At 33.4% G+C, this 16,775-nt stretch overlaps 1 protein-coding gene across 1 annotated transcript; it reads left to right on the forward strand.

Annotated features, from left to right (window-relative positions):
- Window positions 1-518: 518 nt before the first annotated feature.
- On the forward strand, window positions 519-16,104 carry LOC128997832 (centromere protein F-like). The gene is made up of 4 exons (XM_054423581.1): window positions 519-636; window positions 7,910-8,041; window positions 9,408-9,830; window positions 11,988-16,104. The coding sequence occupies exons 2-4, from the start codon at window positions 7,943-7,945 to the stop codon at window positions 15,627-15,629; spliced, it is 4,164 nt and encodes a 1,387-aa protein (XP_054279556.1). The 5' UTR covers window positions 519-636; window positions 7,910-7,942; the 3' UTR covers window positions 15,630-16,104.
- The last annotated feature ends 671 nt before the right edge of the window (window positions 16,105-16,775 follow it).

Below are 16,775 nucleotides of genomic sequence, written 5' to 3' on the forward strand. Positions count from 1 at the left end.
AAAAATTAATCAACATTTATAAATTCTTGACACGACATTATAATGAATTATTGCCTGTTTTGTTTCAAAAGCAATGTTTTGATACATTTGGAAACAGTTTGCTGGAGGTGCCCCATGGCTGTATGATGTTGGGAGATCTTCAGGAACATCAAATATCTAATATAGTTTTGTTACTGTTGTGACCTGTAATTTTACTTTTATAAATAAACACGACCCGTTTTATAAATGTTTATTTTGATTTTGACGTTGTCAATTATATTTCTGTACCAAATAACAATTACGATATTCTTATTCTGGTTCTTATGTTGTGATAATGAATTCAAAATTGTAACAGACTGTCAACCAATCAGTATATGTTCAACTGATTTGACAAGTCATGTTCAAACATGAAGCAGAGCCAAGCTGACTGAACTTTCCGGAAGGAATACAATTCTATTTTTATATCTCCATCAGTTCCTATCCCTGAGTGTTGAATTTTACGTAGAACTTTGTGACTGAGTCGCAGCATGCAGTCGTAATCTACAACTCAACCTGTGTATTTATATCTCCTGGCACTGCTTACGCCTGCGTCACTCTTCTTGTCCGCTCTTCAGTCAGTGGCTAGAACTCGGAGAGAAAAGGTGAATTGATAACTGGGTAAGTAGTTTATTTTATCACTTTTTATTTTTAATTTTATGCAAATTGGTTTTCTTAAAAAAGTCTGCACTTAAAATGTCTATGGAAGTTGTGTTGAAGGTATCGAAAAGGTTTTGTATTTACAAGTAACATTAAGCTCGTTAATTTACACTGAGTGGGTAAAAGTTACTAAAACTGTTACGCAGTTTTCAAACGATTCTATTCTTAATCTTTTTTGCATTCATCAAAAATACTTTCTTTGACTCAATAGCAGCGAAATGTTAAATATAAACAGTAGAATATATATTTTAAAAATCAATCTCTTTAAAACTTATTCACACAGCAAATGAAAACTGTTTGATGAAAACTGAACCGACTACATAATACATAGTGGTTGTTACAGAAACAACCACTTCATATCTGGTTACTTTCTAACGATTGAGATCACTCAATCCAACTGTTTGTGGAATAGATAATTTTCATTTCAAATGGTTAGTAGATTCTAGATAATATAAATAAAAAGAAACAAAACACACACCTTATAAAGTAAAATAATATATTAATTCTCAATTTTGAAAAAGTACGTTACATTATAATTTAAGGTACAGTAGAACCTCTTTAATCCGAACTAATTGGGACCAGGGGTAGTTCGGACTATTGAATAGTTCGGATTACAGAACATATTGTTGTTTTTACATAACAATAGCTAAAACATGGCTAAAATTGATTAACATTATTTTGGGGAAAGTGAAAAAATGTTTTATAAAGTAAAATACAGTGTTTATTTAATACAGTAGTAAACATGGTGAATAAACAGTACTGTACATTAAATACAGTATACAATAAAGAACTGCTGTACTGTGTATAGAGTACAGCAATGAGGGGTTCGGATTAGTGGATGTTCGGATTACGGGGGTTCGGATTAAAGAGGTTCTACTGTACATTAAATTTATATTTTATATTGATTTTGCAGCTGCAAATTATTTTCTGGGATTAAATACAGCTATTGACACAATGGATACAGTAAAACCTTGATAGCAAGTCTTTTATGGAAATTATAAAATAAGACATTCTTTATTTCAATATTTGTGTACTTTAATTAATAATACTGGGTAGTTTTTTCAAATGCAGCCCAAATTACAAGTACAGTAAGATGCTTTTTTACGACAAAACAAGCTCATAATTTGGTATCCATGTTTTCTTTACTTCATTGCCAATCAGCTGATTTACATTGTTGCATGTAGTTTATTTATAATGAGTTTTAGTGTTACTGGGAGCTTATTGTGAATAAGGCCGGCGCCACACTATCCCGTTTAGCGGGATGCGTTTTTACCGCATTGACATTACCCTGTCACACCTTCCTGTTCTACCGCAACATACTTTGAGTGAAGAGCTTGAGCATCACATGCTGAGCACTGTTGAAAGTGACAACAGTAGGGATAAACAACTGGATAGTGTGGCTGCTTTCATTTAACTGCATGCGTTTCGCCTTCCATCCCGTCGTCCTGCTACGCCGCAGCAGCATGCAGTCGATCCTGTCGATGCACCGCAACCACATCAATGTGACCGCTCCAATTAAAACCTATGCGCTCAAATCATCCCGCCAAACGGGTCCCGTTTGACCGGACCGGCGAAACGGGATAGTGTGGCGCCAGCCTAAGACTCAGCACGCTGTTTTCGCAAGCACAAAGAGTATGTATTGTACATTCAAAATAAATCATTGGTTTTGTGCCAAGAAAGGTTTGAAATCAAGTTTCCAGGTGTGACTCCAGTGCCTAAAAATCAACTATTTATGGAATAATAAATTTTCAAACATTTAAGGAAGCTGGTTCTGTAAAAAAACAATCAAACATCCTCCCATTCTCTATTTGACCTTGCAAAAATATAGTTTGAGTCTTAATTAAAATAAATTCTCAATAACACTAAACCTCTTAACAATTAAATATTAGCTGATTGGCAATAAATTAAAGAAAACAGGGATACCAACATTTTTTTAATAAAAATAATGTGTTTGTTTGATTTATAAACAACAATATTTATGGCATGTTGAATTTGGTGAACTATTTTGGATTTTCAAACTGTGTGTATAAACAAAGAGCCCACTTCCAATTTTATTTTACAGCTAGACAAATAAACATTTGACTTTCTTCCGAAAGTTTAATAGTTATCATAAATTTTAAAATCTATTAAAAGAGCTTTGAAGTTGATGTTTTAAGTCGTGCTTTTACTTCCTTTTATAATTAGCATTTTGCATTATTTTCTTGGTTTTAAAGGAGATTATGATGGTTACCATACTTACAACTATTTCCATCCTTAAAGGTAAAACTTCAAGTTCAGCAAAGAACCTACAAAATATAAGTAATATGGAACTATTCTATTTTCAAAACATAATAACTTGGTTTGAACAATCATTCTTTTAAACAGTTTTATTAAGTAGTTAGTGGTAATTCAGAGTCTTAAATTGTGTTTCTACAAAATATCTAATGCTTCTAGCTACTGTAATACCCAAATAGATCATCAAAGTAAAACCCATTTAAATTTTTGTTATTTGGGTTTTTACGCCTCGATGTCTTTAAGAAAAACGGAAAACCAATAACTTTTTTGCTCTACTAGTATTTTATTATTTATTTATACTATTGTTTTCCAACAAACAACTCTGTTAACTGTGTAAAAATTGTTGTGATGCTTGTAAATAAAAATGATGGTTGAAAACTAACCTCAGCTGCTGCCCTTCATCATCCTACATAAAGCTTTCAATGGTTTCGACTAAAGAAACAACTGTTCTTAGTAAGTCAAACAGCCACACAAGGTATCATGCTCCATTATACACTCAGCCTTCACTGATATTCTGGTTAATGTGAGAATTGTGTCCCTGTCCCATTGTAATGGTATAATTATAATGATTTTTTGCCAATCTTATACAACATAGGTTTAAAGAATAGTAATCATATGTTGATTTTTTTTTAATTCATAGCAATAGCCATTTTACTATCTTTAAGCAGCTGACTTTAAGGGTAGTTAATAATGGTACAAACTTAACGATAACAGTCTTTGGGAGCTCAAGACATTTTGATAGGACTTGGCTCTCGCAGACCATTGCCAAAACAAAACAGTAATTTTATACTTGGTACAGGGTGTTAACTTTTGTTTTAAGTGATTCAACATAGGTTGGTTTCTAATAATTTAATTCTTATTTTGTTTTACTTTCTCCTCATGCACAGTATTTAGTAGACATATTGAACAAATTCAGGTAATATCTACAATTCCTAAGAATTAAAAAATAAACAATATCAGCAAACTGACACATATACTTTCTCCCATTAGCTTGTCAAAATCGCTTATAATATGGCTAGGCAGCAGGAGTAACTAAGATATTTTATGGGTATAATCACAAAAATTGGAAAAACTTGTAAACCATTTTTTCAACAAATTTTGGAGTTGTACCATTAAACAAAATGTTTAAGGTTTAGAGTTGAAAGGACTACTAAATTGAAAGCAAAATCGTTTGAGCCGTTTTATGAAAATCAGATTTCTTTTGTTTAAAGGGTTTTATAGGAAAATCACCAATCAAAATTTCCAAAAAATAAACTTAAAAGACGTGGAAATACTATGGATAAGTACTCACATAGCAAATTTCATAAAAATCGGATGACAGGTTTAGTATGTACCCAGCAAACATCCACTAACATACACATCACTTCGCAAACCACTATTATGGGTTCAGGGGGACCCAAAATGGACATTTTCACCCAAAAAACAACTTCAAACATTTTGAAAAAACAATACTTTCTCCCTATATAGAGGGAGAAAGAAGATAAGACTTCTAAACACTACCTAGTAAGAAAGAATGTCAATATCCTTGTGTTAAAACTCGGTAACTAATTGTTAATCTTTAGAAATAAATTACAAATAGAAACTGAGTACATAAACAAAAAACGATAGCGAAGTATAACGCCACTGAAGATTACTTCTCTTATGTAGTCAGCTGTATAACAAATTTAAACTGGACTTCTACAAAAAGTCATGATCTAATAGCATAATCCTACCTTGAAAACTGATGATAATTTGTTTACATAATGCCAAAATCTAAAAACATGTTTAGGCTAGTGTTGGGGCTCATTATGTTTTTCAAATACTTTGAGCATTGTTGCACATGGAACAAATTATTATTATTTTAACGTATTACATGAGTTGAATACTCTCCCCATGAGAAATACCCAGCCGAACCTTCAGCTAATTTGCTATAGACAATTAATAGACGAGCATTATATACAAGATACAATATAAACAAGCACTGTGAGAATCAAACTGTAATCACTGACATATCAAAGCTGTAAAAAATAACACAAAATACAAATTTATTAAATACGAGCAATTAACAATAATCGAGTGATTTATTTAAACTATTGTTGTTACATAATGCATTGACTAACTATGCTCTAAAAGCAAACAGCAAGAGCAAGACATGGCTAAAAATAATAACTGTTTCATTTGCTTATACAAGGGGGATAGTGAAACGAAGCCAAGAGCTTAAGCACCTTCCGCTTATAATTTGTCATTTATATCTCTTTAAAAACGCTTACTGCTTATTCACAGATTAAATATAAACATTGTGTAATACTACTCGATACATGCTTCTTACAAAAAAAAATATATGCTTTTATTCAAATTGGATGGTATATACTTTTGATAATTGGATGATTGAACAGCTTGAAATGTATCTAATGTGTTATATTTGAGATAGTTTTATTTTTAACTCATATTATTTCTTACATTTTCCACAAACAAATTCTTGTCAGTAATAGCAACTGTGATTTAACTTTGTGGAAAAAGTTCTGCTTTTTTTTGTTAATTTTATATTTCTTTTTATATATTCAGCGGCTGACTGAATTAAGTAAAGCTCATATTGATAGGATGCGTATTAGATAGTTAAATTAAAGAAATACATAACATAGGTGCCCATTAACATCTAAAGCACTCTTTAATGTAAGACACAGTTTGTATAAAACTTGGTTACAACTCTAGGGCGAATTCCAAATCATCATTCATGTTATTGATTTTGTAACTGATAGAAATCATGGATGTCTAAGGTCAAAGATGAATCTGAAATTTGGAACGATGACATCTTCTTTTGGCACAAAACCAAATTTTGTAATCTTTTGGCTTTCATTTTCTACCTTTTGTTTATATTATAAACAAAAGCAACTATTTCAAACTACAAGATAATTTTGCAAGTATTCACATACTATAATTAGTTTGGTTAAGTATTTTTACGACAATATATTTCTTATTAAATCATAGGGTAACATCCAATCATATAAAAATTTGACTGTAATTATAATAAATCACATTGATAATTTTTCTGGTATACCCACATTTAGGTACATAGAACCATGCTCCAACGCAAAAACATTCTGCATGAAATCGTAGTCTAATGTAACTGCGTACACAAGCTGCACAACACCATCAGTCACCGCGGAATAATTTCAACAGAGAACTCTGGGGTGCTTTTTCTTACACAAGATTTTTTTACATCTGATTTTCAGGTTAAAGCATGTTTGATTATATCCACAAGCTAAACAAACTTTCCAGACTATCTATTTTTGCATTGATTGAATATCTGTCTGTGATTTATTTTCCTTTTCATATTTGAGCGAATAAAATAAAAACAAATATTATACACAAAACACACTGTACTATCTCTTTTGCATTTGGCGATCATGAACAGATTGTAGGTGGCTCGGCAGCATCCGATGGCTCCACAATGTGTGTACATCTCAACAGAACTAGCAGAACTTCCTCCAGTGGGTGGCATGTCACAGTTGGTTTAATACGCTAGTGTGTAGGACAACATTTAGTTGTCATCACTACTTTCAATAACAATTCATTTAAATTCCATGTTGATGGCCCCTGGATTACTATAAATAACTATAATATGGTATAATTACCTCGTCAAGTAATCCAAATTTTGTTGATGTTAGGTTAAAAAACCTACATGTTCCACCGTGTTCACACGTCATTGTCAGGGTAAAAAAACATAAACAACATTACTGTCACACACACACACACAATAATAATTGAATAATTAATATTTGAGTCTACTACCTGTGCTGGGTCGTGTGTTAGGCCTATCTCAATATCCGTTCGTGCTTTTTATTGATTGTGTGCCTGTGGCAGTAATTTAGTTATGTTTTTTTTTACCCTGACGATGCCGTATTAATGGTGAAATGTGTAGGTTTAACCTAACATCAACAAAATTTTGATTACTTGACGAGGTAATTATACCATATTATAGTTATTTATTTATTATTATTATTTATTATATTATTATTAATATATTTTATTATATATTAATATTAATATATATTATTAATATATTACAATATATTATTATTTATAGTTATTAATAGTAAATTTATAGTAATAGATAGGAAAAGTTGATTTGGGGAAAAAACTTTTGAGGAGAAGAAACATAAACATTGGGCCCTATTATGTTATGTGCAGGTATTTTCAGTAAATAGCTCTAGACCAGCACATTTAATTAAGGTTTTGAGAGGTGAATCAGACTTACAGAAAAGGATGAGCTTAATTTTGTACACAGACATACTCATTATAGAAGAGACAAGTAGAGAAAGAAGAAAAAGAATATATTATGGTAGTAGACAGGCATAAAACGAGTCTTAGCCGGAACTGGGAATGTGAACAGAAGTAGCCTGCTTCCATATATAACTGTCCTACAAACAGTGGCGGCAATAAGAGCTCTACAGATCCCCTGGCATGGAGGGGGCTCCAGCCCCCCGGTTCCCGAGTAAAGCAGAAAATAATAATGAGTTAGAATTAGGAGAGTTAATTAAAATTTAAGTTTTGACCTGTAAAAGGCTCTTCTTGCTAAGCATTAGGTAGCATATTTGTTGTTATTGCTCATCGAGCGCCATTGGCTACCAAAAAAGCCAATTTCAGTTGTATTGTTTATGCTACATTATGAACAATGTCAGTAGACATGTCACATGAGTTAATCGAGAATACAATTAAAAATTGAATGTTTGAGCAAAGTATACGGCGTTCAGGTGAGATGGGTCACTCAGCAACCTATAATAGACAAGAAGACCCGAATGTACGTGTCTTCGGGTTAAAATGTACAAGGGCTTTTCAGAAATTTTAGAATGTTTTATAGGAAACACATTCCTATATATTCCTTGCATAGACATTTCAAGCCCATGTCAACAGGCAAATTGAAGGTTAAAAAAGGTCTACGTCATCTTTTTATAAACCAGTTGCTTCATTTTTTTAACAGAAAAAAACTTGGTGGTAGCCTGTTGTACGAGAGATGGGGGGACACTGGAGCTCACTGGAGAGTCAACCCTCTCCTGAGTCCGTGAGGCCAGCTCCTCAACCAAGCTCTGACAACACTTGCACTACAGACCAGGTCAGTCTCTAGTATTGTTGGTTTGTGATATACTTTTATAACAATGTATACCTCAGTTTTAAAAATTTTGTGAAGAAAATGAGGGTTTTAATTTTAATACAAATTAAAAAAAACCTCGATATAACAAATGTTAATAAGCTAGAATTGAGGTCCAACGCATTAACCTCCACGGTCAAAGTATAGAGTGGTCTTCATGGTCAATCTTGGTCTTCATGAGAGCCACTGGCAAAAATACAGGCTGAAGTTTTTCATGAGTTTCAAACAATCCGCCTTTTAATAGGCAATCTATAATTTCCTCTTCAGTTGAATTTTAGCTTGCTCCAAAAATGAATTGTTTCAATGCAACCAGAACATTGGCCAGTACATTTACCAAAGATCAAGATAAAAAAAATCAATATACTAATTCTTAAAATAAAATCAGTTTGTTAAATCTTGTTTAAATGGCAATAAAACTTTTGTGCAATTTCCATTTCCAAAAAATACAGCATTGTTTATATCATCAATGTAACAAAATTGCATAAACTCTTGCTATATAACTTGGACTTTCCCTCTAACATATCGAAATTGCCAATTATTGAGTACTAAAGACTATATAGTATTAGTAATGAACATCTAATGTGTTGTCAGTGTCATGTTTGTCAGCCCCCTCTTCTCCCACCCATCGTTAAACCTGTTGTATAGTACATATAGAGGTTGTGAGAACATAAAAAGGTTAGACTACGAATAGGGAGACACCCTTGCCTTTTAGACACACGTTTCTAAATTTGTATTTCAATGTGTTCCAAACACCGAACTGTGTTTGTGCTCTGTAAGAAGTATTCGATCGAGGATCATGGGGTAGGGAATGTTAATTTAGTGTGTTTACCACTAGTCACTAGTCAGCATCTCAAAATTGTGGAAAAATACAGAAAATTAAATGCAACTTTGCTACGAGTCTGTCCTCCTCCTCCAAAACGTAAGTAAGGTGCTCCATTTCAGATGGAGCACCATGAGACAACATTTGTTTGCTAAATAGCTTATCATACATGTAAATTGTATTCAATATAATGTTATGGCTTAAAAAATTGAGTTTTGTGAAAATAACTTAAACTTTCTTTTTCTATTGTCGTTTTTGCCTGGCTCCCTGGCTGTGGTTATCCTGCCTACTTATCAACCTTGGCTGTGTAATAATAATATCTTGGCTGTGTGTCTAGTAGACGTGGCATGGTAAAATTAAACATTGCACATCACACATTGCTCACATTGCAAACAATTGACTGCTGATAGATGTAATATGTAAATTACTAATATAGTTATTCCAATATAAAAATGAATTCCTCTGAACAAAATTTACCATACAGAATAATCCATACATCTTCTTTTACAGGATGTGCAACAACAAGGGGCAGCCAAGATCAACAAAGCAGGTGAAGAAGAATGTCATGGTGACAAAGAGACAAATGAAGAAAGCGACAACGAACTAGAGACTGAGGAAGAAAGACGTAGAGGCCAAGTACGTCAGGAAGAGTTGGAAAGCTTCAAAGAAGAACTGCAACGCAAGAGAGCTTTGCGACATGAGACTCTCGCAGCTCTACAGGCTGAGCTCCAAGAGTTACGTAGCCGAGCTTCTCAGTCGGACCAACTTCGGCAACTTCTGGAGGAACAACAAGAGGAAAACAAGAAACTGGTCTTCGAGAAAGAAAAGTTGATGGAACAAATGGAGCACAAGGCTGCACTCGAGAGGCAGATACAAGCGCTGAAAGATGTTTCGGAAATCGGGAAAGAAATGCTGAAAATCAGAGAACTCCAGGTGCATTAAGTAATAATAATCAAAATTAAACCAAACAAAAGTTGTATTTTGAAATTGAAAAAGTTCTTACAAATCAATTACTTTTAAATTGAAAAAAATGTCAATGATTACTCAAAAAATAGTTCTCAAAAATACAACTAAGAAGTCAAAGTCAAAGTCATCTTTATTGTCACATAACGTTTTTTTAAATGCTCTGGCACATCCAGACAAAACAGGTGGCATTGCCAATCTATACTAAAATAAACTAGCTTATTGGTAAAAATAAATACATAGTAACAAAACAAACAATTAACAATGATTTGTCTTCAAGAAACTGATCTATACCATAATAATTCTTTTCCAACAAAAATTCAACAATTTTTTCATTAAAAGATAGGCTACTAATCCTATTATTGATTTGTAGTACCCAGGCAAATTGTTAAAAAATCTTTTACCCATATAAGAAGGTGTCCTTTCCACAAGATTTAATCTGTGTATAGGATATTGAAAATCTGTATGAAACCTAGTGTTATAATTGTGCCAATTATTTTCACTGTGGAGTTTTTGAAAATTTGATTTCACATACAATAAACATTTAAGAATATACAAGTTAGGGACGGTTAAAATCTTTAATTCTTTAAAAAGTTGTTTGCAAGAATATTTAACGTGTTTAAAAGTCATAATTCTAAGTATTCTTTTTTGAAGTTTAAAAAGTTGATACAAACATTTTGAGAAACAGAATATCATCAAGTTTCACTTTGAAAATTACATTAATCTTTTACTGATGGATCTTAAATTATGCTATTGTCTAATCCAAATTAAAAATAATTTAAATTTAAATATGTTTTTCCAAGGTATTCAAAATTTGGTTAGTTATATTTTTAAAATGTGAATTCTGTTTTGTTTGTAGTAGGAGTCATTGAACTTGTCTCACTCCATTCGACAATTATTACTGGAAACACCCACAGACTAAACTAAGGCCATCTATTGTTGACTCTTGCCTCTTAAAGCATGATGGCCATTTATTTATATCTTGTCGGTTTTACTGCAAACCTTCATCCAGGCAGACAAATTACTTCCTACTTGGATGGACACCAAAAACTACCATTGTTTGGGTTAAATTTCTCAAATGTTTTCAAAACCACTTTCTGAGTAGGATGATTAATTTTTTTCATCCCCACTCATGGAGTTAAACCGAAGTCCTGTGGGGTGTTCATCACTAAATTAAATTGAAAATGTATTACACTTTGAAATACCTAAATGTACATTGATGTAAGTTGTCTTGAATGATGTAACTTAAAACAGAATTTAATAGAAATTATGGAGCTGAATTAAGGATTTAATATGCCATATTTAATTTATACAACTTAGAGTGAAATGGAATTATACCACTGTCAAATAGTAATATGTCTCAAACATAATTTTTAACCAAAGTTTGTTTTTGGGCAGACAACAAATCCACGTACTCTGTTTGATAAGCTGGAAAACTGTTAGTATTTAGAGTTGTCATTTTTATACGTTCGCCATAAAACTATTTTTTTATTTAACTCTGAGAGAAGGTTAACAATTGTAAACTTATATAAATATGTATAAAAATATAATTTACCTAGTAAATTTGCATCCGTAAAGAACTTGTGAAACGTTTACAAGTCGAAAAGTCAATTGGCAACCCTCCAGATTATTTTAATCTCGGCTCGAGACTTGCCAAAATCACTCTTTGGCAAACAATCACTCTTCTTATTCTTCAATCTACTGAGAAATAAAACATGTACTATACTTGCATTGATTTGGTATACTTGCTGTCTAAAGTGATATTTAAGAGTAATTATCTTTTCCACTGATGCAAAAAAATGATTTGAGTCATTGATGACAATTACAAATTTAAATAGGTTATTGCGTCAGTAACTGAAATCTTAGAGATTGAAGTAAAGCTGAATGTTTTAAGTGATTGACAGTAAAATTCAAAACAAAAGCAGATGTTTATCTTGATTGTCTAGTCAAATGCATTATGGTTCTACCACAGAGAGCTTATAAGTTACTATGACTTACACTCATTTATCGGTTGAGGGTAAATTTTGAATGATGAAAATATAATCTTATCTTAAAATAATTTATTGTACAACATGTATCCAAAAAACTGACTAGACCATTTGACAGTGAGACTTTTGACTGTTTCAGGTTAAAGAATTAAAGAAGAAGCTCGTAGAAATCAACATCACATCAGTGACTGCGCCTCCTGAAGACCTGCGGATAGAGTATGAAAAACAGATTGAAAATATTCGTAAACTTCGAACTCTCTACGAGGAGCGTGCGGCCGCAACATTGCTTGAACATAGGCGTCAGCTTGAGCGGGAAGAAGCAAGAATAACTGTCCTTGAAACTAAACTGTCTGAGTTACAGAAGGAAACAGAAGAGTGCAAGGATGCAAAAAAGGAATTAGAAGAGAAAATTGAAAAACTAGAAAGCACAATACAAGGTAAAGATGATGATCTAGCATCAACTAAAGACAAACTATTCTCCTGTACGATTCAAAATAAAAGTTTAAACTCACAAATTAAACTAATAAACACTCTTTTTTCACAAATGATCATAAGCCCGAATGTAGATTTGGATCGTTTGATTAGATTGCTGAAAGATAATCATGGTCTTATAACAGACTTGACTGAAACAGGAGATTCAAATGAAGTTGCAGCATTATTGGTTGATCTAGCAGGACAGGTCGAGAAGGAAAATGAAGAGAAAAACTCTGCCCCAACCCCTTCCTCGGAGGAAATAGAGGATAATGAATTACAGCCAATACACCAAACAAATGACAGTTCACAATCTGAAATAGCTTCTAATCTTTCAAAAGTCTGGAAAGTAATAATTGAGCTACTGAGTCACCATCAAAATCCAAGTCAAACTGAAATTTCAGGAGGAGCGGACAGTTGCTACAAAAGTATACAAACTCCATCAGGTCCACGGTCAGTTATAAGTGTTAGTCAAACATTTATAACTCTTAAGGACTTGATTTTAGAAAAGAATAGGCTAGTCAAAGAAGTCGGTAGATTAAAAACATTGAATAGTCACTTGGAACATCGCCTGGGTAGCCAAGAAAAGAGACTGATAGTAGTAACATCCGAGCTACGGAAAACATGGGGAGTCGTAAATAAACTTAAAGCCCAACACAAGCAACTTCACACTCATGAGAAGATTCTCCGCTATGAACTGCAGCAAAAGAGATGTATGCTAAACGAATTGAAACAGGAGCTAGTTTACTGCAAAGACAAGTGGGAGCAGGCTAGACAGAAGAATTCTCAAACAGAAGAAGACTGGAAGAAACTTAGGAAAGAATTTGCTCTAAGAAAATCAAGGAAAGAGAGCAATTCTGCTGAAAGTGGTTATGAAGAAGAGGATGTAGCTCAGTCTCCACCTTCCGAGCCAATAATGAGCAGGGAAAGCTTGTTTGTAAGACAACATGAAGGGAGTGAAACAGAGCTATCAGAAGAGGACATGGAGCATTCTGACGGTAATAGTTTTGATACTGTAATAGATTTGCTTGATATTGCTTGTATTGAGAACCCAACCAATACCAATTCCGATGTACCTTTTGCACTTTGTGAAGCACCGCCTGAGACACCAGAACTCCCTCCAAATCTTCTTCTACCACTAACAGGTAGTGAGTTTACTGAGGGCCTTGATCAAATTGAGTCTGAAGATTTAGCGGCTGTGTTAGATGTTCAGTACCAAACTCAACTTTTGGGTGCTGATTATAATCTTTCATTGCCATCATCAAGTGGCTCTTCACCTATACCAACTGAAAATGAAGAATTTGCTTTGTCAGAAATGGATGTTTCTGAAGAAGATTCATCTTCAAATGATAACCACGTTTATACAACACCTCTACCATTCACCAATCAATCTGTTTCTGAAGACAAATTGTTATTTGGCTCAAATTCATCAAAAAATATATCAAAGTTTTTGGAAGGACTTTTTACTGACCAAGAAAATAATGATGATAGCACAGTTCCACAAAATAATTTGCATCTTGATGTGCCCAGTACATCCCAGAGAGATGAGAATGATAGCACAACTCCTATTGTAAATAATATGAGCTGTTACCAATTCCCTGTTGTTGACTTCTCAGCACAATCAGCTAATGGAAGCCCCAAAGAATCAACACAAGAGGAAAATGTGAGTAATGATGAAATTAGCAAACAGACTTTCAGTACTGAGCAGGAATCAATTTTTCAACAGTTATCAACAACAGAAAATACAACAAAATCTCATCATGATGATGATAATCCTAGTAAATCCTTGTCTGAAAATAGGGCAGACTCACCTGAAGACTCTTTGAGAGCTCGAGAGGAACGTCTGAAAAAACTAGAAAAACAGTGCAGATCTCTGGTCACGAAAGTCATGTCTACATCATTTAAGAGTGAAGTACTTTCCAACAAACTTGACGAGTTGCACCAGTGTTGTGGTTCTTCAGAAGACATTCCCAAAATTAACGAGAAAACTGAGACTTGCTTAAATGATACTAAAACACAAACTGAGCACAGTGATGGCATGAAGACATTAGACAGCTCATGTTGTGAAGCTTCAATAGCAACACCTAATATGATTTTACCCAATAAACATTCTGAAATCTGCCATAAACCTTCAATGTCAGAAACTGAAAATGCACAAGCAACACCGCTGCCTCAAAAAGAGATCCGTGAAGCAGAAACATTTGAGGAAAGAACGGCAAGAGTCACAAGACTTGAAGATCAATGCAAATCATTATTTTCAAAAATGTCAGCCTCTTCTTCTCGAAGTGAACATCATTTGAAGAACTTGGATGAACATCATGGGAAACATAACTCACATCAATCCAAAGTAAGTTGTGGTTCACGAACAAAAGCACCTGCTTATAAAAGATTTGACCGTACCGAAGACAAAAAACAAAAGAAATCAAAAGAAATGCCAGATTTGGACTCAGAGTCTAAAGCAATCTTGAGGAATTGTTCTCGTGCTGATCCACCACCAGAAACAAGCACGGTGCCAAATAGTGATACTAAAAAAGATCGAACACCTGAGCAAATTTTAGAGGCTAGAGCAGAACGTTTTAAGAGGCTGGAGGAACAATGCAAATCTTTGGTATCAAGGATGACTGCTACATCGTTAAGAAGTGAAATAATATCAAACAAATTGGACGAACTTCACAGTTGTTATGGTTCTTCAGATAGCCCATCAGGCTGTGACGAACATTCCACGACATCAGAGGAAGGCAAAGTGAGATCTCCTAATTCATCTCCAAGACACAACAGAAGAATGGTCACTTTGCCGGGGAGGGAGAATTTGAAAGAAGATCAAACAGAATTAATAAGTAGTCCTATAAGGGAAGAGGAAACTAGGGAACGGGTAACATTTCCACAAAGTTCACAACAGGAGCTAGACCAGAGTATCAAATCACCTAACAGCAACATCGACAGGTCAAAGAGAACACCTGAAGAAATCCTGCAAGCCAGAGCCCAAAGACTCAGTCGTTTAGAAGAACAATGCAAATCACTATTTGGTCAAATGTCAGCTACTTCTCAAAGGAGTGATGTTATTTCAAACAAGTTAGAAGAGCTCCATGAACAGTACGGCCAGCCATCTACATCTAGGAGTGCTACACATGATAACACAATTTCAGTTACAACTGAAGGAGCTACAACTGAAAATGATTCAACTGAGGAAAATCAATCTAGCCAACAAAATACTTCAGGTACAGTTCAAGAGGAAACAAATAACCCTACAGATGCTGATTCATCCACAGATAACAATGAAGAAAGAACAGAGTCATTGAAAAAAGCATAATGAAAAACTCTACAAAGATCATAAAGATATAACTCTGTTCAGTTTTACTTTCCCTTTAGTCCAGCAACAAAAATGGGATGTTACCATGGTTGTCTTTCAGTGATTTTCCTCAAGAGCTATTTTGTATGTTTTTAATGTTGCAATGTGTTTTGTACTTCCTTTTGTAATCGTTAGTTTGGAATAATTGAATAATTATAAATGTTTGCTTTCTGAAATAAAACACTGATAGGTTTTTTTTTTTGTTACAGTTTGAATCTTAAGTCAAGTTATTGTGTAAAAGTACGACATTTGATTTCCTTTAAAATGAATAGAATTATTTATAAAATAGAATTATAGCATTTAAAAACCTTATATTTACTAGAACATACTGTATAAACACTACACAGTATTTGTAAACCAGAAGAAAATGTTGCAATTTTTATGTTTCATTCAAATGTTCAGTTAATAAAATAAAACCATATTCTATGCTTTAAAATGTGTATATTCATTACAATTATTTAAGGCTAGTTATGTTTTTTGTTTGTTTTATATAATAACGTGATTATGCGTGTAATATAATCTTCTTTTTGAAAACTCACTTTTATATTACTGTTGAAAACTACTCATTCACGTTTATCCTCAATTTAAAAGTTGTTCACACTTGTAAATTTACAAACATTGCTACACTCACTATGATTGTGACCTATTGAAATGGGTATTATGTATCTCTTCTATTAGATACATTGAAGACAAACCTCAAGGTTTAGATGTTTGATCAGATTTTAAAAATATTTCAGTCAACGACCATTGAGTTTCAGAAAGAAGATGACATCATATCAGTTATGTTGGTGAACAAAATAGATTAAGCAACAACACATTGAATAAGCTATAAATACGTAAAAACCCTGCATTGTGTAAATCTACCCTTGGCTGGTGTCAATAAATGCTTCATCTAGTACACCAACATTACACAAAAGAATTCTGCAGTATTTTTACATTTTGTGTTAAACAATTTGCTTAAGGCCTTAAAGAGTGTATTCATATTTTTTTGTCATCCCAATTTCAAGAACATGAATCATATTACTTGCCTATTTTTGTTGCCTTCGTTCTGGAGGTAAAAGTTAGTATTCACCCAGGTACATTTACCAGCTTGGTGCCAGATGGTAT

Source organism: Macrosteles quadrilineatus, unplaced genomic scaffold, assembly GCF_028750875.1.
Source record: "Macrosteles quadrilineatus isolate MER2022 unplaced genomic scaffold, UCM_ALF_1.0 Scaffold_7__1_contigs__length_78375512, whole genome shotgun sequence".
NCBI lineage: Eukaryota > Metazoa > Arthropoda > Insecta > Hemiptera > Cicadellidae > Macrosteles > Macrosteles quadrilineatus.

Coding starts and splice junctions, on each gene's coding strand:
- LOC128997832 (XM_054423581.1), top strand. CDS start 7,943: ATGGGGGGACACTGGAGCTCACTGGAGAGTCAACCCTCTCCTGAGTCC. Junction 8,042..9,407: donor ACACTTGCACTACAGACCAG/GTCAGTCTCTAG, acceptor CTTCTTTTACAG/GATGTGCAACAACAAGGGGC. Junction 9,831..11,987: donor TGAAAATCAGAGAACTCCAG/GTGCATTAAGTA, acceptor TGACTGTTTCAG/GTTAAAGAATTAAAGAAGAA.